Source organism: Bombyx mandarina, chromosome 25, assembly GCF_030267445.1.
Source record: "Bombyx mandarina strain Sakado chromosome 25, ASM3026744v2".
In the NCBI taxonomy this organism is placed as follows: Eukaryota; Metazoa; Arthropoda; class Insecta; order Lepidoptera; family Bombycidae; genus Bombyx; species Bombyx mandarina.
Genome location: NC_143231.1, coordinates 11,783,233 through 11,810,518, shown reverse-complemented (window position 1 = coordinate 11,810,518; position 27,286 = coordinate 11,783,233). Strand labels below are relative to the sequence as shown.

The window sequence follows — 27,286 nt, the reverse complement described above, 5'->3', positions numbered from 1 at the left end:
TGCAGAGAATAAACGCGGCACGGTCGCGGACTGATTTTATATATATTTTTTTTTATTGCTTAGATGTGTGGACGAGCTCACAGCCCACCTGGTGTTAAGTGGTTACTGGAGCCCATAGACATCTACAACGTAAATGCGCCACACACCTTGAGATATAGTTCTAAGGTCTCAGTATAGTCACAACGGCTGCCCCACCCTTCAAACCGAAACGCATTACTGCTTCACGGCAGAAATAAGCAGGACGGTGGTACCTACCCGCCCGGACTCACAAGAGGTCCTACCACCAGTAATTACGCAAATTATAATTTTGCGGGGTTGATTTTTATTGCACGATGTTATTCCTTCACCGTGGAAGTCAATCGTGAACATTTGTTGAGTACGTATTTCATTAGAAAAATTGGTACCCGCCAGCGAGATTCGAACACCAGTGCATCGCTCGATACGAATGCACCGGACGTCTTATCCTTTAGGCCACGACGACTTCAAAATATGTGGTTGAAATGTCATAGATCCATCCAGGGTGACAGGGTGTGAGCGGCGAGTTTCTCCTTTAAAATAACATTGATGTGCTTTTCGCTGGGTTGATATCTATGCGCCATTTTCAGAACCACTGTTCAAGGGTTAATGCTGCACTCTGGAGCTTACTCGCGATTAGAGACTTGTTTCTACCCGAGTAGTAAAGGGTTGTGTTGTCGGCGAAGAAGGCTAACTGGGTCAGCAGCGATCAGGGAATGTCGTTAATAAATAAACTAAATATAAGTAGAGAGAATACTATTCCTGTATTCCTGTTTGTCATTTTGTAAAATATCCCCTATGATAAATGAATGAGTAAAGTAATTTTGTCTATTTAGTGCTTCTTCAGGCTTAAATACGTAATAACGGTGGCTTATTAACTGTTTAATAGCTGTGAATGTGCACAAATGTGGAATAAAAAACACAGCCGCTGGACGTAGCTTCTCGGGATTCTCCAAAAAGCACACTAAAAAAGTCTCAGTAGTAAATAACCACCATTTTACTGAGATTATAATATTTCACCTCATATCATCTCATCTCATTTCATTTAATTTCATCTCAGTTGATTAATGTCTCAAATTCATCATCTTCATGTCATTTCACCCCATATTATCATTTTTCATAAAAATAAGAATTTATATTAAAATAAGACTTGACTTAAAGGTTTTAGTTACCAGGTCATAAAATTCCTTAAAAAAACAATACTGCTAAAGAGTTTATCTAAACAAAAACGTCTTTATAAATTCATTTTCCTATTATATCTGTATTTATACTGTTATATCATTCGGCATTCTAATTGAACAATCACTAACGTACCTGCATTAAAACAAAATTAGATAATTATAATATGCAGTAAACTACCAAATAATAGTACAAAATGACTTCAATAATTAAATTACATTGCTTATCTGGTGCTGGTGAGGAAACTCCTCCGTGCTATGTGCTCCAAATAGATGAATTCAAATTCCTCCTCGATTGCGGATGGGACGAGAAATTCGATATGGTTTTCATTAAAGAACTGAAAAGGTTAGTTTTTAGGTTATGTTTCGAAGAATAAAAAAAGTATACAATAATATAAAATAACGTTCAACGTACAATGATCCCAAGCTACATATATTCGCCAATATATACAGAACACGGACAAACACACCCTGACCCCGAATATCAAATACTACAGACGAACTCTCACCAGGATTCCAGTCCATTGTTTTTGTACTAAATAAACACTACCAACGGTGCGATTACCATAACAGCGCAGTTCTGCTTTGAAACCACTACCGATAGCCACTAATTACACACATGAAATTGGTGTTCTTCAATCATAAACTTAAAACACACACTTAACTTTATTTCTCAGTCCAGATGCCGCCTTTACACAAGACTAAATATAATATTTATATAGAAAAAATATCACTCCTGTAATAAAATAAACAGGAAATTAGGCTTTAATATGAGACAGGGTGTCCTAAAAAGTATTAGATAGGGCTGAATGGAAAAAAGGACATCCGGAATTGGCATAATGCGGGCAAGAAGAAAAAGTGATCACCCAATTACAAAAAGAAAACACTTGCTAGGAACAAAACTTATACTTTAACAAATTTTACTAGAATATGAAATAGTACTTACATTAAATACATATTAACTATTTTAATGTTTATGCATAAAACAGATAAATTTTGCAAAATATAGAAGTACAGAAATTTTAAATTTGTTTGTGTGGTAATTTCAGTTATTTTGGTTCACTATCTACTCAAATATTGTTTGCTTTGGTTTACCATGGAGATGTATTGTACTGTTAGGTTTATATAAAATAAAAGAGTCAATATTAATAATAAAATATTCATTTAATTATGTACTCATCATAAATCTATTGTGTATAATAATAAACCAAACTTTGGTACTGATATAAACACATTTTATTAATTTCAGACATGTAAATTCAATAGATGCTGTACTAATATCACACTCGGATCCTCTGCATTTAGGAGCTCTTCCATATGCAGTTGGAAAACTCGGTCTTAGCTGTCCAATATATGCAACTCTACCGGTATACAAAATGGGGCAGATGTTCATGTACGATTTATACCAAGCCCATAAGAATGTTTCCGAGTTTGATTTGTTCACACTGGATGATGTTGATATGGCTTTTGACAGAATCGTACAGTTGAAGTACAATCAGAGCATTGAAATGAAAGGTAATAACTGAATTTATTTACATTTGCAGTTGTTTCTGTTATGCTTTTGATATTTATGCTATATACACATGGTTTTTTTGTTTATTGCTTGATCAGACGGTTTACCTGTCTAGTGTTAAGTGATTACGGAAACCCAAAGACATCTAAAACGTAAATGGTGCCACCTACCTTGAGACATGAGTTAGTTCTAATGTTTTACAGTACAATGCCTTTTTTTTTTTTTTTTTTTTTTTTTTTCCGGGCCGAGGGCCGAACCTCCTACGAGGTCCCCGCGCCTAGGGGCGCGCGGGTATGTGAGACTCTACGATCTGCAGGTGTTGAGAGCAGACCGCGGGCCCAAGGAATTTAGGGCCCACCCACTAAACGACTCCCCTGCACTCTTACACCCGGCGTCCGATCTCCGTCCGGGGTCAAAACCCGGTCAGAGTAGGGGGGTTCCCGCGGTCAACACTACAACCAGACACGCGGCGCCACCCCGAGGACGCCCGACCGACGGGTCGTCGAGGCGATAGTCGACGACCAACGACGTCAGTCTCCGCGGTACGGCGGCCCTTCAGGCCGCCCGGGCGATGCCGCTGGTGTTCCGGGATACCCCGCTGGGCCAGAACCAGCCTGCCGGGTCGGAACGCGATACACCGCCGACCGGGTTGCTCTTCCACAGTATGTTCGGCGACGACAGCGACGACGAAAATGCGGACCGCATCGCAGTCCGCAGCCGCCGACGCGTCGTCCCGTCCTCCTGGTGCCAGCGCGCTAGAGTGACGGTAGCGTGCGGCGCAGTCTCAGCCCCCTTAGGTCGCCCCGTGACCATCACCGGGAGGAGACTGCCTCCTCATAGGGGCCGGAGCTGGACAAACGCCCTCCTCCGACCCCCGGCTCGACGGCGGCGGCACGGCGCCGAGAGGGAGGAAGAGTTCTCCCTCTCCCGTTCCGCCGCCTCCTTCTGCGAGATGGTGGACTCGCAGAAGTCGAGCATCGCCTGCCAGGACTCATCGTTGCCGAGCATCGCAGCCACGACGGTCGGAAGCGACAAGTCCGGTCCTACTTTTGCAACGAGGACGCGGCGCTGCTCCGCGAAAGCGGGGCAGCACGCGAGCGTGTGCTCCGCCGTGTCCTCGTTGCAGCCACTGCAATGGTGGCACTTCGGCGTCGGCTCCCTCCGGGCGACGAGGTGCAGGTAGCGACCGAAACAGCCGTGTCCCGTGAGCACCTGCGTCGCTCGGAAGGTGAGACGTCCGCGGTCGCGATTCACCCAGTCCGAGAGGACCGGGCGGATCGCCTCGACGGTCCGTCGCCCGTAGGCGGGGTCCGCCAGGCGGCGAGACCACGCCTCGAGCACGGCACGCCGAGATTGAAGCTTCCGCGCTCGAACTTCCGCCGCGCCGGGACGCGGCTCCCCCCTGGAGCGGAGATCACATCGCCACGCGTAATCCGCAGCAAGCGCCTCCGCTTCCAGGTCCCAGGGAGGCGTCCCGGCGAGCACGCACGCCGCCTCGAACGAGACGGTGCGGTACCCACGAACCGCCCTGACCGCAATCGCGCGCTGCGGACGTCGCAACGCTGCGACGTTGTCACGGGTCAGGGCGTGGCACCATACGGGCGCCCCGTACAGTGCCATTGACCGCACCACCCCCGTGTAGAGGCGGCGCACCACCATGTCGGGACCCCCGACGTTCGGCAACAGCCGACTCAGCGAGCCGGCGGCTGCCATCAGTCGGGGACCCAATCTTTCGAAGTGAGCACGGAAGCTCCAACGACCGTCCAGTACGAGGCCGAGGTACCGCAACCCGGTCGCCTCGATCTCGACGCGAACGCCTCCGATCACGAGGTGGGCCCCCTGAGGCGGCGCTCTCCGGGCCCCGTGGAACAACAGGGCCTGGGATTTATCGAACGCCACCTCCAGACCCAGCCTTCGGATCCTGCCGACGACGAAGGCCACCCCCGCGCAGGAAAGACGGGCAGACTCGCGCAAGTCCCTACCCCGGGCCACGACCAAGGTGTCGTCCGCGTAACAAACTACACTTAGACCCGGGAGAGGAGCGCTAAGGGCACCCCGCAGGACCCAGTCGTAGCCGATGTTCCACAAGAGAGGGCCAAGGACCGACCCCTGTGGGACACCGCGCTCGACGGGGAAGCGGAGCACCGCCCCACCGTGCTCGGTGCACATGACCGACCTGTCCTCGAGGTAGGACCCGACCAGCCGACGGAGATACGCAGGGACGCCGTGATACTCCAGCGCCCCTGCGATCACCGACCAGGGCAGGGTGTTGAACGCATTGGCGATGTCCAGGGACACCGCCAGTGCAACCCCGCCCCGGCCGACAGCCTCATCAGAGAGGGCGCGCACGCGCATCACCGCGTCGATGGTCGAGCGGCCCTCTCTGAATCCGAACTGCTCCGTTGACAGATCGGGACCCACCCCCGCCAAGTGCTGGACGATGCGGGCGGCCACCACTCGCTCGAGCAGTTTTCCCGCCTCGTCCAGCAACACGATTGGACGGTACCCCGCAGGTGAGTCTGCAGGGCGTCCCTCCTTCCTCAGCAAAACAAGTCTGCCCGTCTTCCACTGTTTCGGAAACCGTCCCGACTCGAGGCAGGCTTCAAAGAGCCGCACGAGCCGGTCCCCAAGGGCACCGAAGGCCAAATCCCAGACCCGACCATGAACACCGTCAGGGCCGGGGGCCGCGTCCTTCCTCCGCATCCTCGACACGGCCGCACGAATCTCCTCCTCCGAGATGCTCGGAGGGACCACCTCAGCAGGGGCATCACCGCTCACATCACCCCGTGGCGGCGCGCCCATGGAGGGGGGCTCGAAGTCCCTCTCCATCCGCGGGAACAGCCCGGAGACAATCTCCCGCAGCTGCTGAGGCTGGAGACGCTCTGTCACCGGGAGCGCCCACGGCCGCAATTTCTTGCGGACCGTTTGGTACGGGCGCCCCCAGGGATCCTGGTCGAGCGTCTCTAGGAGCGTCTTCATGCTCTGAGACTTGGCCTCGCCGATGACCCGCCGCAGTGCCTCCTGCTTCTGACGGCAGTCGGCATGCAGGCGGGCCGCTACCTCCGCGAAGTCCGCATCGCGAAGGCGGCGACGGCGGTGGCGGGCGCTTCGGCGGCGCGCCCGCACGCACTCCTCTCGGAGGAGCGCGATTTCGGGCGTCCACCAATACGCACCACCACGTGGAGCGCGACCGCTGATTCGGGGCATCGAAGCATCGCAGACGCGACGCATTTACAGTACAATGCCTGCCCCATCCTTCAATCTGAAACGCACTCCTGCCTCACGGCAGAAATAGGCAGGATGACGGTACCTATCTGTGTGGACTCACAAGACGTGCTGCCACCAGTTTAGAGAAGAGAGGTCACAATAAACATTTAATATACAATAAATATTCAATAAAATATATGCAATAAAATATTCATTTAACTTGTCTATGCTTAACACCCTACACAAAAGCAGTCAAGAAAGCCAATCAGCAAGAACACCAAATCACAACCAGACTAGTAGTCTATAGGAGTATTAAAAACTTTCAGATTGTCTTAAGCACTTTAGAATAGTCCTCATCCTCATCAGTGTGCTTGCTATGAGTACAACATGGATTCTTCTTTTTTCTCCAGCTTGTTCCACTAGGTGGTGTCGGCACAGCTAATTTTTCTCTTCCATTCTCTTCTATCAGCCGTCATCTCAAAACTCACTCCTCTCTCTCTCTCATATCGTCATTCACACACTACATCCATGTCTTCTTTGGTCGACCTCTTCCCCCTCTACCTTGCACTACCATTTCTATACATCTGCTGGATTTACAACATGTTGAATGGTACAACATGGATTATTGTTTTAAATCTCAAGTATAATTTTTTTTTTTTTCTCTAAGGTGCTAAAGACTCAATACTCATAAAAATCAATTCTTTCATTTAATTTCTGAACTCAATTTGCTTTTCCTAGGAAAAGGTCTAGGTCTCCGCATTACACCACTCCCAGCTGGCCATTCCCTTGGTGGAACAATATGGCGCATATCCGCCCCCGGCGAGGAAGATATTGTCTATGCGCCTGACTTCAACCACAAGAAAGAGAGACATCTGAATGGATGTGACATCGAAAGACTGATGAGACCCTCTCTGATGCTGTTGGGAGCTATGAATGCTGATTACGTGCAACAGAGGAGAAGACTGAGAGATGAAAAATTGATGAGTTAGTGAATATACATATAAATGTTACGTCTTCGGATTTACTAGTAATAGTTTACAACACATAAAACTAGGATCTAATAGATAAGTTGTCTGGTACACTTATATGACAACCCTGTTCATCACACGAATATCTATCCTATGTGGAAATCACACCCACCACCTAGCAGTTAGGGATGTAACTACAGGTAAATTTTGAAAATTTACTATACTGTGGTAATGTGAGGGCTTAAATCTATGATATGTATACTTATTTCTGGATACCTCAGCAGGTCCAATTATGATTTACATCATCTCCAGTAGCAAAACTAAGATCCTGATGCTTTACTTCAATTTCAGGGTTGTTTTAATTTACTTTTTTTTTCTCAGAGCTATTATATTACCAACCCTTTTTTTTATAATTAAAACTATTTCCGACTTTAACCGACTTCAAAAAAGGAGGAGGTTCTCAATTCGACCGTATGTTTTTTTTATGTTTGTTACCTCATAACTTTTGACTGGGTGCATCGATTTTGATGATTCTTTTTTTATTAGAAAGCTGACGCTTCCCGTGTGGTCCCATTTCAATTTAGTCCAGTTCTGATAATGATATCCGTGAGAAAACCATATAAGTCTTAAATTTGTATTAAGTATGTGCGCGACAAATCGATGAATAACTAAATAACTCAATATCACGCCAACCGATTTCAATGATTATTGTTTTTAGTGTATATTAATTTGTTTTGGAATATCTTTTTTTTCTCTTTGATGTCGGTTTTTGTTAAAACATGTCTTATTACGATTAAATCTCGCTTTTTTATTATTATCATTATATTAGTACAAATGTTTTGGATACAGTTAAGGTTACACTTTCTGTGGTCACGGAAGATGTTGAATCTGTTAGACTGAAATCAGATGATCAGTTAAAACCGTAATAGTGGTTTTAATAATGTCTACGACCCTTGAAATCATGAGAAAATACTAAATTGTACAATCTTGAATTACAGCAACAATTCTTACAACGCTGCGAGGAGGCGGTTGCGTTTTGGTATGCACAGACACAGCCGGTCGAGTCCTAGAATTGGCCCACATGCTGGACCAACTGTGGAGAAACAAGGATTCTGGGCTTGTGGCCTATTCGTTACTTCTCCTGTCCAACGTCAGTTACAATGTCGTAGAGTTCGCTAAATCTCAGGTGTGTGAATTAATCGATGAATCTAATAGTGGTTTTTTTTTATCATGCATGCAAAAATAGTATCATTTGGTCAAAATAAAAGTGTAGGCAATATAGATATAAAAACGAACCTTGATAATATAAAAATTTGATGTATGTTCGTAAACATATTGAGGAGTTTCCTATACATAATAGAAATACTAGGAACAAACACAAGCTTGTTGTGCCGATGAGTAGGTTACATAAGATACGAAATTCATTCGGGTGTTTGTCTGTGCGCCTGTACAACAAAATCCCACAAGATGTTCAGAGCCTACATATACATAGGTTTAAGAAAACTATTAAAGAACATCTGTGCAATAAAGCTTACTATAAAGTCAATGATTATCTAGAAGATTGCACAAAGTGGGAATGAGTTGCTCGCTCCGGGCATTTCAATATTGTAGTAATTGTTACGTTATAATACTCATTGTAAAAAATTCATATTTTAAAAAAAATCTAATATTAAAAAATAAATAAATAATAATTTCATATGTAAAAAAAAAAAAGACATGCCCGCTGAGTTTTTTGCCAATTCTTCTCAGGACGGAGGCTAGTTCTTGTGAATTGGCGGTAGTTTTTTTGACGTTCAACAAGTATGTACTTTCATTTATGTTGAATAAAATTTTTTGATTTGATTTGATTTGATTTGATTTGAAAAGACAAATGTAACCTAAACATTCTACATTTGATTAGAAATAAATGTCCTTCTGTTTTTTTATTGCTTAGATGGGTGAACGAGCTCACAGCCCACCTGGTGTTAAGTGGTTACTGGAGCCCATAGACATTTACAACGTAAATGCGCCATCCACCTTGAGACATAAGTTCTAAGGTTTCAGTATAGTTACAATGGCTGCCCCATCCATCAAACCGAAACGCATTACTGCTTCACGGCATAAATAGGCAGGGTGGTGCTACCTACCCGTGCGGACTTAAGAGGTTCTACCACCAGTTCTTCAAACGAGGCTTGCGGAGAGTACTCAGTGGTAAGCAGCGGCTTGACTCTGCCGTCCACAAGCGACGGTAACCACTTACCATCAGCTGGGCCGTATGCTCGTCTGCCTACAAGGGCAATTAAAAAAATTATCAAGTTGAAATATTGTTGTAGATAGAGTGGATGAGCGACAAACTGACGAGGGCGTTTGAAGGGGCTCGCAGTAATCCCTTTGCTTTGAGACACGTGCAGCTGTGTCACTCGGCCGGTGACGTCACCAGGACCCCGGGACCCAAGGTCGTCCTAGCCTCGTTCCCGGACCTGGAGGCGGGCTTCGCCAGAGACCTGTTCCTCCAGTGGGCCCCACACTCCCACAACTCGATCGTGCTGACGGCCAGGTGAGCTAAAATATTTTTAATACGCTTTTATTGGCTTCCGACGTATGTTTGTAACGGAATCTCTGAACGTGATTTTGACCCCCTTCAAAACGTCGGATTAACTCGAAATTTGGTAAACCTATTAAGGTCCGATGATAATGCAATGTAAAAAAAAATATTTAAAAAATTGAAATTCAACAAAAAAATTAAAAATAAATAATAGTTTAAAAAACTAACAAAATACGCTGTTATACAAATTCCAACAAAAAAATTGAAAATTAATTTTAATAAATTTGAATTAAAAACAGTGTAAAAAATAAATGATTTTGGAACGAAATTCCTTACGGCATGCTTGGAGGGGATAGGGATTTTGCTGCGCGACCGAACTGAAAAAAATGTGATAGTAAAACCGTAAGAAAAAATCCGTGGAAAAAAGTGCGTGGAATAAAACCGTTAAATGAGACGTGCGCAGGCGCGACAGTCGCATACACAAGCGAGTAGTGTATAATACCTTTCTCTTTCTCCCTCTTTCTTTTCGTTCTCTCATCCATTCTCTTTCTATTTTACGTAATTTATTATTTCCTAAAATACTGAATTTCCTAAATACTTTCCTAGACTTAAATAAAAACTAATCAGCAAAATTTAAGAGAAAAATCAAGAAAACTACATAAAATTGAGCACGTTTTTTTTGCAAATTGTGTCGATTCTACATTAGCCGAAGGAACTTCGTTCCTACCTGGTGTCCCATGACACCACATCTTTTTTTATTGTAAAAAATCGTGGGTGTACTTTTCGGGATATTATCAAAATAACCCTTCTACTCATATCTGTTCATAAAATATTTATAACTACTTATACCATACCATATACTACGTCAGTCCCGAGATTGTCGGGCTGTCGGTAGCACGTTACGTTGTAATCCCAATATACGTTAGTCACTTAGCTGAACACTTGTCTTATTAATCCTTGCCCGATATAGAGACTCAACAAGTTAATATGTATGTGATGATATGGAATACTCTAGAATGAATAAACAATGAGAGATTTAATTGCGTTTTCTGTAATATAATAGGATAATAACATTCAAAGCCCTTGAATATCTTTTTTAATTAATATTTTAAACAGTATTATAATATTAAGCAAAACTGAACTACACTCTTCACTGAATGATAGACAGATGAGTGATTCCATCTAAGAAAACTCTTTTTTTTTAAGTTTTAAAGGTTTTAAATACCAAAGGCTTTTCTTTACACGTATATGTATTTATTTAAGTACGAGTCTTTGTATCTATAAATATTATGTATGTTATATATACACATATGTTTAAGTAATATCACCTTCACACTACACCTACCAAGGTTCATCTCTGCACCCCCCTAAGGTAGAGTGTCAGAGAATGCCTATGGCATTAAGTTCGCCTTTATACTGTCTAGTATATAAAGTTATAAATAAATAAATATATCGACGCTTGAAAGGCAAACGTGACTAAGCGACAATGCGTGAAGTTTACAGTAGACTAATTTAAAGCTGAAATACCTGAAAAAAAATATATATTAACGAATCTAGCTGTAGGATTGAAATGATTTTAATAGACCTAGAAATATATTTTTTTTTGCGCATCGAATATGGTTATTGCCTATCATTTATGTACAAAGCAGTTATTGTCTCTTAGTCACGTTTGCCTTTCAAGCGCCGATATGCAAACGATTTTCAGAACATCCCCCGGCACACTGGCCAGAGATCTGATAGACAACGGGGGCGACCGCGTCATCGAGCTGGTGGTTCGACGGAGGGTGAAGCTGGAGGGCGCCGAGCTCGAGGAGTTCCTGCAGCAGCAGAGAATGAACGTCACCAATACCGTGAGGTAAGTGCGGATGCGCGGGGACCTCTCCCTCAGTGGGCGTGCAATGTAAACTGTCCGATCAAAAATAGTGACAATTATTAATTTACAAATTGTTTAATTATTATTAATTTACAAATTGTTTAATGTTTATGATGACTATTGCGGGCTCACTTAACCAACGTGGAGCGTAATCATTAACAATACGCGCGTTATGAGTTCAACATTTCGATGTTATTCGCCAAATTCGATTTCGAAATTGCCTCCTCCCACACTATCAAACGACGATTGGGTTGTCTTACGCAGTTCGTCTTGTGTCCCCAGGAGAGGGGCAATATGGAACATACCATAAACTAAGCGTCTTGTATCCTGTACCTACCATAATAATAAATAGACTAATGAAATAAAGGAGAAACCCCATTTTGGGCCTAAGCGTTACACGAATGGGATATGTACCAAAAAATATATTTTGCTTGATTAACCTATTGAAATCTTAGCTTCATTGACAATGGCCAAGTGTAGAAAATAAGTTGAATTCAATTATTTGTTTTAAACAATCTTTGTAAACATATGCAACACTTATTTCAATATACTAGCTCCACTAACGTGCGGTTTAGAATTAGAGCATCCCTAAAATAGGATCGTTTGAGTGGAAATCGAGTGTAAAAAATAATTAATACTCTTTTGTTTTAGGATAAATGATTGTTTTTATAGGTATTTTAATCAATGTAAATAGGGTATGGCCATCGAATCGTGACACAACTACTTGCAATGGCGGCAATTCAAAATATCTACAACTGACAACATTAAATATAGCATGAAAGGGTAGTTTTGCATTTTTATATTAATGTGACTATGCCACAGAAAAACACAAATGTATCAAATCGTGTTATGTTATCTTTAATGTTGCCAACTGAAGATATTTTGGATTGCCGCTATTTAGTTGTGCCATGATTCGCTGGCCAGACTATAAACTTAATCTCATTGAATAACGTAACGTAAAGCACCAAAATCTACTAACAAAAATCATTAAAAGAAATAAATAACTATGCCATTTAGTTATGACACGAAATCATGTCGGCAACTGCGGCAATTCAAAATATTTTTAACTGGCAATCTTAAATATAACATGAAAAACTCGATTTGGTACTTTTTCTATGGTGTAGTTACATTAATAGTTTTACTGGTGGTAGGACCTCTTGTGAGTCCGCGCCTCCCGTCCGCCTATTTCTGCCGTGAAGCCGTAATGCGTTTCGGTTTGAAGGGTGGGGCAGCCGTTGTAACTTTACTGAGACCTTAGAACTTATATCTCAAGGTGGGTGGCACATTTATGTCGTGGATGTCTATGGGCTCCAGTAACCACTTAACACCAGGTGGGCTGTGAGCTCGTCCACCCATCTAAGCAATAAAAATAAAATAAAAAAAGCCATGAAATAGAATGAAATGAAATGAGATGAGATAATATGGGAGCACGTAATGATTTATATTTTATATAAAAAAGTTATCATATAAATATCGTTTTTCACATATAAAAAGTTTTCATTAAAATTAAAATAAGACTGACCTAAAGGTCTTAGTTACCAGGTCATAAAATCCCTTAAAAAAACGTTTCGTGCGCAGCGCGTTTCGCATTACGATGTTTTTAATTTTTGGCTTTCGTTCGTTTTCGTAAACAACCTAATGCGCGATTTCTCGTAACAGGTACCATTTTTATTTTCAAACAAGCTGTTGCTGCAACAGGTTTCGTAAAAAATTACTCATCTTTAGTAGGAAACAGCCTCAAAAATATGGTTTTTATTAAAATATCTCGAACAATAAACATAACCTAAAATGTAAACCTTGTCTGATTTTACCAATTTGGCCATTGCTGGGAGACCTGAAAATTGGGCTCATGAAACCTTCTAAGGTATTGTAATCTATGCCCAAATTCTAGCACTGTAACGCCAGGCCCAAGTTTGTATGGATTTCGGGTTTCTCCTTTAAAATCGTTTTTTGAAGTTATACTTCTTTAGGCGCGTTATGAAAAATTGATGAGAGTGAATTTTTACGATGCGCGCGCACCGTGACACAAAATTAACAGAATGAAGTTGCCCACTAAATCGCTCATTACAATACGACCGACGTAACTTGGCGAGTCTGAATATAGCCGCAGGTGAACTTTCGCGCACGTACACTTGCGCCACCCACCTTGAGATATAAGTTCTAAGGTCTCAGTATAGTTACAGAAAGCGAACAGGAATAACAATTCAAAGGAACATCTATCACTCGGACCTCGCGGTCGCGGCGGAGAACCGCAGCCATGTCGTCTCCTTGATGCGCTCTGGTAACCTGCTGACACCAGCAGAACTGAGAGCTCCTCAATAGTTCTGTAGTACCAGCAAGGGGTCGATGTTCCAGGGAGGAGGTGGCCGGCATCTCGTCGGACTCTGACTCCGAGGACGAGCTGGAGATGTGCGTGGTGACCGGAAGACACGACATCCCCGTGCGCCTGGAGACCAGGCTGGGCGGCTGCTTCAAGTCCAACAAGCGGCACCACGCCATCTACCCCTTCCACGAGGAGCGGACCAGAGCTGATGACTACGGAGAGATCATTAAGGTACTCCTCCTCCGTACCCAGCAGTCCGCGAGTGCCAGGGTCACTAGACTCAACAACAATAGACTTTTTATTTTTTTATTGCTTAGATGTGTGGACGAGCTCACGGCTGACCTAATGTTAAGTGGTTACCAGAGCCCCTGGACATGTACAACGTAAATGCCGCCACCTATTTTAAGATCTGAGTTCTAAGGTCTCAGTTTTTACAGTACAACGGCTGCCCCACCCTTCAAACCGAAACGCATTACTGCTTCACGGCAGAAGTAGGCGGGGTAGTGGTACCCACCCGCGCGGACTCACAATACGTCCTACTACCAGTCAAAACTACAGACTACTTACTCTATTTCAAATGGATGCATTTTCACAAATAATTATAAAAATTGAGTTCCAACCCGTATAAGCTTATTACACTTCTAAGCACCTAAAGAAATTAAGCTATTAAATTGAGTGATTTAATAGTTTGTATTGGTGTATTGTAGCCAGAAGACTACAGACTTGCCGAGATAGTGGACGCCGAAGGGGAGATCCGGGACGTGCCCCCCACTGCCCCCATCAAACAGGAACAAGATGGTGAGTGAAATGTACATAAATAATGACATGCCTTCTTCAAACGAGACTTATAGTACTTAACGGTAGGCAGTGGCTTGGCTCTGCCACTGGCGTTGCTGATGTCCATGGACGACGGTAACCACTCACCACCAATTGGACCGTATGCTCATATATCTGCAGAGCCCATAAAAACAATATAAATAAAATACAAAGTCTGCGATAGTATAACTAACCCCGCAACCTATAACAAATTGAATTCAGGGTCAATGTACACGACACGTAATAATAATAAAGCTCTCTCTTTATACCATACAAAAATAATGAGCACTTAGTTACAAACTAAGTATTACTGGTGGTAGGACGTCTTGTGAGTCAGCTCGGGTAGGTACCACCGCCCTGCCTATTTTTTTTTTTTATTGCTTAGATGACCGCATTACTGTTTCTGCAGTGAAGCAGTAATGTGTTTCGGTTTGAAGGGCGGGGCAGCCGTTGTAACTATACTGAGACCTTAGAACTTATATCTCAAGGTGGGTGGCGCATTTACGTCGTTGATGTCTATGGGCTCCAGTAACCACTTAACACTAGGTGGGCTGTGAGCTCCACCCATCTAAGCAGTAAAAAAACAGTATTTTTAAACTATTATTTATTTTTCATTTTTTAGTTGATTTTCAATTTTCTCTTTTTTAATATTGTATTGTCATCGGTCCTTAATAAGTATACTAAATTTCGAGTTAATCCGACGTTTTGAAGGGGGTCAAAATCATGTTCAAAGATTCCGTTACATACTAACGTATATATATGTTTGAAGCTAATAATAAAACCGTATTAAAACGTTAGTTATATTGTCTAGTTGTTGGCTACTTTGATCAAGGCACCGGATATGGGAAATTCTCACCAAATAGATATAAAATAACAGATAGTGTAAGGTCGCGTGTTCGGCCCACTGAGTTTCTCGCCGGATCTTCTCAGTGGGTCGCGTTTCCGATCCGGTGGTAGATTCTGCGAAGCACGGCTCTTGCTAGGGTTCGTGTTAGCAACGTCCTCAGGTTTGAGCCCCGTGAGCTCACCTACTAGTTAAGGCGACGCTGATATAGCCTCTCAAGGCTATCAGCTTAGGTAGGGGAATAAAAAAGGTCGCGTGTTCGCAGAGGAAATGTCGGAGGTCCCGAGCAAGTGCGTGTCCTCGGTGCGGCAAGTACACGTGAAGGCGCACGTGGAGTACATCGAGCTGGAGGGGCGCTGCGACGGGGAATCTCTGCTGAGGGTCGTGTCGCAGACCAAGCCCTGGGCCGTGGTGGGGCTCCGGGCCAGCGAGGCGGCGCTGCACACCCTCAAGTTAGTATTCAAACTCACCGAGTTCAACTGATTCAGTAGGCAGCGGCTTGGCTCTGCAACTGGTATTGCTGACGTCCATGGGCGATGGTAACCACTCACCATCCGGTGGGCCGTATGCTCGTCTGCCTACAAGGGAAACTGTAATTTATTATTGATTTATCCACTATTTAATGGATGTTATTTTACATATAAACCTTCCTCTTCAATCACTCTATCTATTACAATAAACCGCATCAAAATCCGTTTCGTAGTTTTAAAGATTTAAGCATACATAGGGATATCGGGACAGAGAAAGCGACTTTGTTTTATACTATGTAGTGATATATTTTTTCCAATAGTTCCATATCCACTTTGTTGTGTGTTAGAACTCAGGTAAATACACAACCCTAGCTCAGTCCTAGCGAATTGGCTCAATCATCTATGTGGTTCAATAAGCAAAGTAAATAGTATTTTTATTACATGAACTATAATACAATATCTTAAAATATAAGTATAAATAATAAAAGTTTCTTTCTCTGTGAACAGTACTATTAATAACATTTTTTTTTTTAAATATTCATTTTTGTTTTCTTTTAATATGAAAATGGATAAAACATAATGTCATTTATTGTGATTTTTCATAATTTTTAATAATTTATAAATTTCGATTACTATTGGACGAAATTCGGAAAAAAAACTTTTGAGTGGAGATCATGTACTGACAAACGCTATGTGGAATGGTATCGACGACCTGGTGAGGATCGCTGGGTCACGTTGGATGCAGGAGGCAATGGACCAGCCGCACTGGAGGTCGATTGGAGAGGCCGATGTTCAACAGTGAACAGTGGAGAGGCTGAGATGATGATGATTATTGGATGAACACTCACATCCATTAATGGTGCTTTTAGTACCACAAGCACCGATCACCGTCCTTGTCAAACCCATCGCTTAGGACGAAGGGTTCGACAGATTTATTTGCTCCTACCATCCCACCTGCAGACTTCAGGTCTATCGATGGCGCTGAACAACACCGCGAATGGGAAACAATTAAAACTTAAGTTAGAAACCAATTAATTAGTGCTTTTAGGTACCTCAAGCACCGGTCATAATTCTCGTCGAACCCGTCGCATAAAAAAAACAATTTAACTGTTTTTTAATTTTTAAATAAACTACTACTAATTGAATAAGAACTGTCTGATGAACTCATCTTTGTTTAATATTACGGTTTTACATAACAATAAAACCGATATTATGTGCCGAGAAGGAAAACATACAGCATTGTATTATGAAGAAGCAGTGTGTACTTAGCTTAAATTCCTTGTCTATGTCCAACCATAGACAGTCAATTTAGTTCCATCTTTAGCCGCTAGGTGCTGCCAGCAAGTATAAAGGAAGCGCAGCCATCTTTGATCTTCATAGTCTTCACCAGGAAGAACTTCCTGTAATGCTGTATGTTTTCCTTCTCGGCACATAATATCGGTTTTATTGTTATGTAAAACCGTAATATTGATGTGCCTTTGGAAAACATACAGCATTGTATTATGAAGACGTGTTTGTTATCTGCTGGTGAAATTATTAAGCACAACGCTATGATGAAATAGGTAAGCTATAATAAAATTATGAAGCGCAATGATAATGTTCATAAAACTTTCATGTTAATTCAATAATAAAAAAATATTTATAAGTTTGTAATAAACATTTTATCTTGTATATACAAGAAAATGTATAAATTGTATAAATGGTGTATATACAACATGAGTACATGATGAGTAAATGTTTTGAAAAAAAAGAATCGTGAGGATCTTTAGGAAGCTCTATTATTCGGCAATAATTATTGTAAGCGTTTGGATGATTTGCAATTGCCTCTAGAAAGTATTTCGTCCATTGGTTCATTATCAATCCATCTCAGAGGCTACTGCTGATCTACAACTTCTTAGAGATGGGTTGATGCCACTACCTCGTAAGGTTGAACGAAGACCAGTTTCCACTTACAGTACGGTATGCCGCTTTTAAGACAACACACATAGTTAGAAAAAAGTCCTTACGAATCTTACTGGGCGTGTCTTTAGTTTCATGTTTAGAAAGCACCTATGCAGATTATTGACGAAAATGGATTTCAATTTTAGACCCAAAGACTGGTATCAGAAAGATGTTTTTCTCTGTTATCAAAGAAACTGTCTTTAGAAATGTTGAGCAAAGTAAGGTTATTAACTCTGCGTCCAGTAGCCAGCAACATGGTTGTTGGTGTCCTTCAAGCTACCTTGAGGCGTGATCTGGTGGCTGGGTTTGAAGAAAACCAATTTAGAACTATTCTCGGATCTCATGTGAATGGGACTATACTTAGTAAAGTTGTAATAAGTAGTTGAATTATGTTTAGTTATTCCGATGGCTTTTTTAGAATAGCAATTTTTATTAGAGAGCTTGAGAATGTTTGCTGTCCTACATGTATGTTGTCCACAGAAAGTCGACAGCGCTGCTTTATGCAGAAGGATTGTTTTACAGGCAAAATTTTCTTTTTGGAAAAGAAAACAGAATTTGGCAACATCTGCAGACTTAGGATCAATTTTAAAACTGTAGCACCATATTCTAGTTGCTGGTAAGTATGCTGGCAAAGTGGATTGACACCAGCTAATTTTCAATAAATCTTCTCCTGTGTAGACCAGTCTATTATTTGTACAACCCCCCCCCCCCGTTTCTAAGCTTTCAGGGTTAATGTTAACCCTGTGGAGGAGGCAGGTTTTGGATTTCGTGCGAGTTATCTAGCGTTCGGGATCTGAGGGCTTGGAAACCCAAATGCTTTCGCTCAGTCTGGAAACACTACCAGGTAGGTTCCCTAGACACTGTTGAAGTGAGTCAGTATTCTGGGGAAAAGGTTGAGAGGAGGAATTCTCCATGCTAGTTGCATCCTCTACGGTCTGCTGAAGGTATCCAATCTTGGTCGGCGAATGGGTTTATATCCGGATGACCCCACTTTCGAAAAACTTTTGTGGTCACTTGTGGTAAAAAGTGCCATTTCGCAGGTTGATTTCCTCGTGATAGCCTATCGCTACGATGTTGTATCTCCCCGAGAGATTATAAGCTGACAGTTATCTTGAACTTATCGCTTAGTTTAAAAATCGAAAGGTCAACCGCTAGTGAAATACTTTCAGATTCATTTTGATTGTCACTACCATTGCAAATAGCTCTTTTGTGGTTGAGCCGTTTCAGTTGTTGAGCTGACCATAGACAGGACGTTAATATTTTGTCTAATTGTAACCCCTACCCATATCCGAAGCTTCCGTTGCCAGGAAATGGTTGGTTTTGTGTCTCGGCAATGTTTGACATGTGGCTCTGCGTCAGCACTGCATTTGTAACCCGTACACATGTCCGAAGCTTCCGTTGCCAGGAAATGGTTGGTTTTGTGTATCGGCAATGTTTGACATGTGGCTCCGCGTCAGCACTGCATTTAATTGTTAACACATGCAGGATGGCCTGTTTTTTACGGGGGTGTTTTTTCTTGAAACTTCGCAAGAAAATTTGCAAGTTAACATAGAGTGATATAATTCCGTCAGAGTTTGAGCTAGAATGTTGTTGAGTGGCCACTTTATTTCTCGCAATTTTTCATCGAATCCCTAGCCATGTCATCTCTTGAACCAGTGTACTAATTGATTTTTTGTAAGGCTGACTTGGCAGCCCAAATAATCAAAGAGCTTCACAGCTTATGTGGCCTGAAGACTCAACTTGGACTTCTTTTGATGGACCAGGAGGGACTTGCGCAGGTGGGATAACACTCAACATCCCTTTGCACGCAATGTTTCCGTGACTGAGCATGCTATGCAAGCAAAAAAGGTGTATTTGTCTTCATGGACCAAGAGAAAGTCGCGTAGGTAGGTTAACATTTGACTTCCCTATGTAAGTAAGGTCTTCGCGACCGAGCATGCTATGGGAGCAAAAAAGTTTATTTGTCTTGGTGAAACAAGATCAAGTCGTGTAGGTAAGCTAGCACTTCGACTTTGCACGCAATGTCTCCGCGACCGAGCATGCTATGGAAGCAAAAAGGTGTATTTGTCTTCAAGGACCAAGAGAAAGTCGCGTAGGTACGTTAACATTTGATTTCCCTATATACGCAAGGTCTCCGCGACCGAGCATGCTATGGGAACAAAAACGTTTATTTGTCTTGGTGAAACAAGATTAAGTCGTGTAGGTAAGCTAGCACTCTACTTTGTTAGAGATCACGGAAATTAAACTTTGACGTCTTATTTTTATCCATACGGCCCTTTTTTCCGCATACAATTTAATACGCTTTTACTTGTACGACGATTTGCCAAAGTTTTCAGTAATTATGTTACAAAGATTATTAGTTTAAATCTGTTGTGTTTTTGTCAAATTTTCCGTATTGACGAGATCAATTTGTTTACAACAATTTTCGTTACATTCAATTGTTACACACAGTTGATGCATTATTAGATTTACAACGTCACTGACCTGGTGGGATAACGAGCCGATTCGAAGATCGACCGTTACCTTTGAATCCCGTCGTTTCTTACGCAGAGACTCCTTTTGTTCTTTTTCGCTTGACGAGCTGTTCGAACGCGAGGCGTCTCCATCGCGTCTCGCCTGGACATCTTCCCTCTCGGAAATTATGGAGCTTGACTCAACATCACCTCCAACAGATGACGCGTGATTCATGGCGTCCGATGATAGGATTGGTAAATAATACTCGTAATGATTGCAAAATAACACTCATAGAAACACAAAATAAATATTTTTTGCAATTAATAAGAAGTCGAATAAATATTTGTGGATTTGCGACTTCACAGTACGAAAGTACACAACGCTATGAAGATCAAAGATGGCTGCGCTTCCTTTATACTTGCTGGCAGCACCTAGCGGCTAAAGATGGAACTAAATTGACTGTCTATGGTTGGACATAGACAAGGAATTTAAGCTAAGTACACACTGCTTCTTCATAATACAATGCTGTATGTTTTCCAAAGGCACATCAATACTTCACTATAAAATTTTATTGCTTTTTGTTTATTTTACTTTTACACTAAATACAATATTGCAAATTACCCGAACACAAAAATCGCGGAGAATTTTAGGTGCGTGAGAGCAGACGTAGACACTAACGCGCATGCGCACTTGTACCCAGGGAAAAAGTTGCACTTTCTTCTCTATACAGCGGGAGGAAAAGTTAGACTTTCTTCCCTGTAGAGCGGGAGGAAAAGTTAGACTTTCTTCCCTGTAGAGCGGGAGGAAAAGTTAGACTTTCTTCCCTGTAGAGCGGGAGGAAAAGTTAGACTTTCTTCCCTGTACAGCGGGAGGAAAAGTTAGACTTTCTTCCCTGTAGAGCGGGAGGAAAAGTTAGACTTTCTCCCCTGTACAGCGGGAGGAAAAGTTAGACTTTCTTCCCTGTAGAGCGGGAGGAAAAGTTAGACTTTCTTCCCTGTACAGCGGGAGGAAAAGTTAGACTTTCTTCCCTGTAGAGCGGGAGGAAAAGTTAGACTTTCTTCCCTGTAGAGCGGGAGGAAAAGTTAGACTTTCTTCCCTGTAGAGCGGGAGGAAAAGTTAGACTTTCTTCCCTGTAGAGCGGGAGGAAAAGTTAGACTTTCTTCCCTGTAGAGCGGGAGGAAAAGTTAGACTTTCTTCCCTGTAGAGCGGGAGGAAAAGTTAGACTTTCTTCCCTGTACAGCGGGAGGAAAAGTTAGACTTTCTTCCCTGTAGAGCGGGAGGAAAAGTTAGACTTTCTTCCCTGTAGAGCGGGAGGAAAAGTTAGACTTTCTTCCCTGTAGAGCGGGAGGAAAAGTTAGACTTTCTTCCCTGTAGAGCGGGAGGAAAAGTTAGACTTTCTTCCCTGTAGAGCGGGAGGAAAAGTTAGACTTTCTTCCCTGTAGAGCGGGAGGAAAAGTTAGACTTTCTTCCCTGTAGAGCGGGAGGAAAAGTTAGACTTTCTTCCCTGTAGAGCGGGAGGAAAAGTTAGACTTTCTTCCCTGTAGAGCGGGAGGAAAAGTTAGACTTTCTTCCCTGTACAGCGGGAGGAAAAGTTAGACTTTCTTCCCTGTAGAGCGGGAGGAAAAGTTAGACTTTCTTCCCTGTAGAGCGGGAGGAAAAGTTAGACTTTCTTCCCTGTAGAGCGGGAGGAAAAGTTAGACTTTCTTCCCTGTAGAGCGGGAGGAAAAGTTAGACTTTCTTCCCTGTACAGCTGGAGGTAAACCGAACTTTCGGCGTAGGTAGGAGAAAAACTAATTTATTGCAGAAACTTTATTATATGTTATAATATATTCCAAAAACATAAATAATTTTTTTTTATTTTGTAACAATTGTAAATTTTTATTACATAAAAAATTTTACCGCCCTGGGCACTTGCCCCGACCGCTCCTAGTGTAAATCCAGCGCGGACTGTTTCTTGACCGTAAGGCCACGAACTCTTCACTGTCCGCCCTAGAGACAATTGACTATTTTTGTTACAGAAAACATTGTGAGTCTGAAGGAATCGAAAAGGTGTTCTTACCGTCCGTCGGGGAAACCGTCGACGCCACGACAGAGTCACACATCTATCAGGTACCAACAGAACTACACATTAACAACAACAACTGAACCGCCTTTACTGTAATAAGCTCGAATATAAAAACGTTAGTTATATTTTTCTTTTTTCTTTTGATGTGAAACATCTATATCTGCACGTAAAACCGATTTCTGGCGATTCTATATGATGGTATATATATACAGTCTACATGCAGTAGTGTGTACGGTGTGGCGACGCGTCGCCATGCGCAATCGACTGTGCGATTCTCTCCCAGTGGACCCGGCGTTAAGCCATCTCTCTCGCTACACTGAGCTCGGATACCTATACTGTATACTCCGTAGTGTACACAGTGTTGCTTACTACAGTACACATAACCTGTGTTTTACTTGAAAACGAATTATTTTTTCGGAATGTTTTATTTTATCATTATGTCATATTTAGTTCCTATCACAATCTGTTCTTTTCTGCATATTACTTTTACAAAATAATGTCGATGTTTCACATCTGCCAGGCGTCCCGTGACGGCTCACTTTTTTTTTATTGCTTATATGGGTGGACGAGCTCATAGCCTACTACTGTTAAGTGGTTACTGGAGCACAAATACATCTACAACGTAAATGCGCCGCCCACCTTGAGACATCCGTTCTAAGGTCGTGAAGTCGTCGTGGCCTAAAGGATAAGACGTCCGGTGCATTCGTATCGAGCGATGCACCGGTGTTCGAATCTCGCTGGCGGGTACCAATTTTTCTAATGAAATACGTACTCAACAAATGTTCACGATTGACTTCCACGGTGAAGGAATAACATCGTGCAATAAAAATCAAACCCGCAAAATTATAATTTGCGTAATTACTGGTGGTAGGACCTCTTGTGAGCAGTAATGTGTTTCGGTTTGAAGGGTGGGGCAGCCGTTGTTGTTAAGATGTGTGGACGAGCTCACAGCCCACCTGGTGTTAAGTGGTTACTGGAGCCCATAGACATCTACAACGTAAATGCGCCATACACCCTGAGATATAGTTCTAAGGTCTCAGTATAGTCACAACGGCTGCCCCACCCTTCAAACTGAAACACATTACTGCTTCACGGCAGAAGTAGGCTGGGTGGTGGTACCTACCCGTGCGGACTCACAAGAGGTCCTACCACCAATATAAATTGTCTAGTTGTTGACGACTTTAATTGAGGCACGGGATGTGGGAATTCTCGGTGCGAATGCTTATTAAAGACTAGCCATATTCGCCCGCTTCGCTGGGCATCTAAAATTAACATTATTATTTATTGTCATTATTATTAGGGAGTCCAACACTTATATAAATATTAACCTATCCATTAAGTACATGTATTTTCTACAAGGATACCAAGTTACAAGTCGATCGGATGCATGGTTCAATAGTTATAACGGAACATCCGTCAAAACCACTGTAGATTTTTAAATTAGTTTAGATAAGGTAAAACCTTTTTTTTAAGGGATTTTATGACCTGGTAACTAAGACCTTTAAGTCACGTCTTATTTTAATTTAGATTTACTGGTGGTAGGACCTCTTGAAAGTCCCACGGGTAGGTACCACCACCCTGCCTATTTCGGCCGTGAAGCAGTAATTCGTTTCGATTTGAAGGGTGGGGCAGCCGTTGTAACTATACTTAGAACTTAGAACTTATATCTCAAGGTGGGTGCGCATTTACGTTGTAGATGTCTATGGGTTCCACTTAACACCAGGTGGGCTGTGAGCTCGTCCACCCATCTAAGCAATAAAAAAAAAAATTCTCATTTTTAAGAAATTGGTAGAGTTAGTATATTAGTATAGATGTGAATGTGTATGATCGAAGGTGAAACTGACGGACGGGCTGATGCGGGGCCTGGTGTGGCGGCAGGCCGGGGACGCCGAGCTGGCCTGGCTGTCCGCCGTCGTGGCGCCGCGCACGCACGCCCGGGAGAGCGACGCCGCCCCCGGTAACTGACACTGTCATTAGCACCAACCAAGATTATGTCAAACGTCTTATGTTCTGTAATAGCTCCTACCTCTGTCATGCAACAACTTTGTAAGTGCGTACGCACTGAACGTGCTCCGACACGTACAGTGACAGTTACTACTTGAAGTTTTTTATGACCCGGTAACTAAGGCCTTTAGGTCAAGTTTTATGTTAATTTTAATGAAAACTTTTTATACGAAAAATGATATTATGAAATTAAATTAAATGAGATGATATGCGATGAAAGATAATCTCCGTAACTGAGATTTTTTCAGTGGACTTTTTGGGGGATCCCGAGAAGTTACGTCCAGCGGCTTTGTTTTATTTTCCCACATTTGTGCACTTTCACAGATATTAAACAGTTAATAAACCACCGTTATTAAACATGTAAACCTGAAGAAACACTAAATAGAGAAAATAAAACAAATCGCACAACTTCACTCCTCGCGTTGCCGCCAAAAAGTCCCTGTCAAATATCTTGTATTTTGTAATGACTACCCACAAAATGTCTATAAACCACAATGATCTGGGTTGCTAGTCTATGAAGCTATTACCTTAACTAAGTATTATGGAGGGTAGGAGTACCGTCTCATATGGGAGAAGCTTAAATAACAGTTCAAAAATCCTCCAGAATGGCGCTAGTATAGGCACAGAGTATGATATGATTTGAGCACATGTTTACGTAGTCCAAACTAATTTCGTCAATATAACCTAAAACTATTGCTGTGATAAAACGTGGAGACATCGATTGTATTTTCTTATCAGCTTTAAATAAAATACTTTTTGGGATTTTGTAGTGCTTAATTTTTTCGTCTTTTTTTATTTCTCTATCTTATTCTAATGATTTTCAGCGCTTTTTTACACGCTTTATATTAGATTCACTTGTATGTATGTTTGTAACTGACTCCTTAACACGCGATTTTGACCCACTTTAAACGGCCAGATTTCATTCATACTTTGTAGATTTATCGAGGATCGACGACAATTCAATATTTTAAAAAAAATTGAAATAATTGAAATTCAACTAAAAAATGAATAATAAATAATAGGTTAAAAAAACTAAAAAACACGCTTTATATAAAATTCAACTGAAAAATAGAAAATAAATATTTAAAATTTACCCGGTTGCTACTGTAGCGCCACTATTACGTAGCAGATTTTAACAGATATTTTTTACACATAGAGACGGTTCTCCTTGCCTCTACCCTTCACACTTAGTATAAAGTGTTGTTGTTGTCGCAGAGGAGGGCGGCGGCGCGGTGTCGCTGGAGGCGGGCGCGGGGCGGGCGCGCGCGGCTGCGTTCGTGAACACGGTGCGGCTGCACGAGCTGCGCGCCGCCCTCGCCCGCGCCGGCCTGCAGCCCGACCTCGGCGCCGGCACGCTCACCTGCTGCTCCGGGACGCTCGCCGTGCGCAGGGTACCCGCACCCACACTACATACACGCAATACATACGCGCACAAGCCTTATTTGATGATGAGCTCATGACCGACCTGCTGTTAAATGATTACCGAAGCCCATAGATTTTTTTGTTTGGTACAATTTTTCCTTATTAAGAAAGGCAAGGGGATCTAAGCCCATACAGCCTTGTCTGTTCTATCCCATAGATATCTACAACGTAATTGGAGATATAAGTTCTAAGGTCTCAAGCAGTGGTGGATTAAAGGTCCAGGACGCCCTAGGCAATCACTTTATCGGCGCCCCTGTACCGGCCATAAATGGCCATCATAATACTGTAAGTTTTAACTAGTTGTTTTTGCAATTACGATGACGTTGTATCATCAATTTAGATAATAAATCAGCATTTCGTTCTTAATCGTCGATATGTTATTTTCTTTATTTATTTAAAAATTCTGAGCTCGCGCGCCCCTTGTGCCTACACGCCCCTAGGCACGTGCCTAATTTACCTTACGGATAATCCGTCTCAAGTATAGTTACAACGGCTGCCCCGCACTTCAAACCAAAACGCATTACTGCTTCACGGCAGAAATAGGCAGGGCGGTGGTACCTACCCGCGCGGACTCACAAGAGATCCTACCACCGGTAATTAAGCCAATTAGAATGTTTGCGGGTTTTGAATTTTATTAAACGATGTTATTTCTTTCACCGTAAAAGTCATTCGTGAACATAATAATATGTTAAGTACGTATTTCATCAGCAAAATTGGTACCTGCCTGCCAGGGTTCGAACACCGGCACGGTCGCATCGCTCAATACAAAGTACACCCCGCGTTTTATCCTTTAGGCCATGAAGACTTCATACATATTTATGCTACTTACATTTTATAGTTAATCAAACCAGCAATAAATTGTGATACCTTATCATTAGGTATTATTAAGGCAGTAATAACTACGGGCTCCGGTAACCGCTTATCATCGAACAAGCCACCGCAAATCTCCATTAATTCAGTCCACAAGGCAAAAACTTATTAAATTAGGAAAAATCTAATTTTTATTTTTTAATCATTTGTGGGTTATAGTTTCAGTGGTAATTTGTACTTTTCCTTTCACAGATGGAAAACGGCCAAGTTTCTTTAGAAGGAGTCCTGTCTGAAGAGTATTACAAAGTGCGAGAGCTCTTGTACGAACAATTCGCTATAGTCTGAATATATAGTATAAATCAATTTTAATGTCACATACATTTATTTTGTAAATAAAACAATTTAGCAAATAATTTTCACTCTTAAACTTGTATTTTTTTTCTTCTTATATTCGCATTCTGGCAATAAATTTGGTTTTTTTTTCTTTATTTTATTATGCAATAGGAAATCGTACAAATTATATCTTGTAATATAAGTGATCGAACAAGGTTGTAAATTTATGTCTCAAGCTGTTAGCTTATACATTCCGAAATCTAACTTATAATTTAATAGGTTTTACGAGAATCGAGATTGCGCAACAGATATACAGGGTGTTACGAAACGATACTGTTTGAGAAATCTAAGTGTTCTATATTCAAATGTATATAACGGCATTCGTTTTTTTTTCCGTTTATGACTTTAAAAAAAAATTTTTTTTTGTTGCTTATATGGGTGGACGTGCTCACAGCCCACCTGGTGTTAAGTGGTTACTGGAGCCCATAGACATCTACAACGTAAATGCGCCACCCACCTCGAGATA

The 27,286-nt window shown here is 42.1% G+C and overlaps 1 protein-coding gene and 1 long non-coding RNA gene across 2 annotated transcripts; both read left to right on the top strand.

Moving 5' to 3' along the window:
• Window positions 1-1,213: 1,213 nt before the first annotated feature.
• On the top strand, window positions 1,214-26,854 carry CPSF2 (cleavage and polyadenylation specificity factor subunit 2). The gene is made up of 13 exons (XM_028175498.2): window positions 1,214-1,539; window positions 2,443-2,708; window positions 6,652-6,897; window positions 7,880-8,067; window positions 9,194-9,417; window positions 11,111-11,260; window positions 13,634-13,832; window positions 14,309-14,399; window positions 15,527-15,713; window positions 22,145-22,235; window positions 24,025-24,148; window positions 25,411-25,586; window positions 26,680-26,854. The coding sequence occupies exons 1-13, from the start codon at window positions 1,391-1,393 to the stop codon at window positions 26,770-26,772; spliced, it is 2,184 nt and encodes a 727-aa protein (XP_028031299.2). The 5' UTR covers window positions 1,214-1,390; the 3' UTR covers window positions 26,773-26,854.
• LOC149499898 (uncharacterized) lies at window positions 17,156-18,226 on the top strand. The gene is made up of 2 exons (XR_016325366.1): window positions 17,156-17,293; window positions 18,153-18,226. It is a non-coding gene; the product is annotated as an uncharacterized LOC149499898 (long non-coding RNA).
• Window positions 26,855-27,286: the final 432 nt, after the last annotated feature.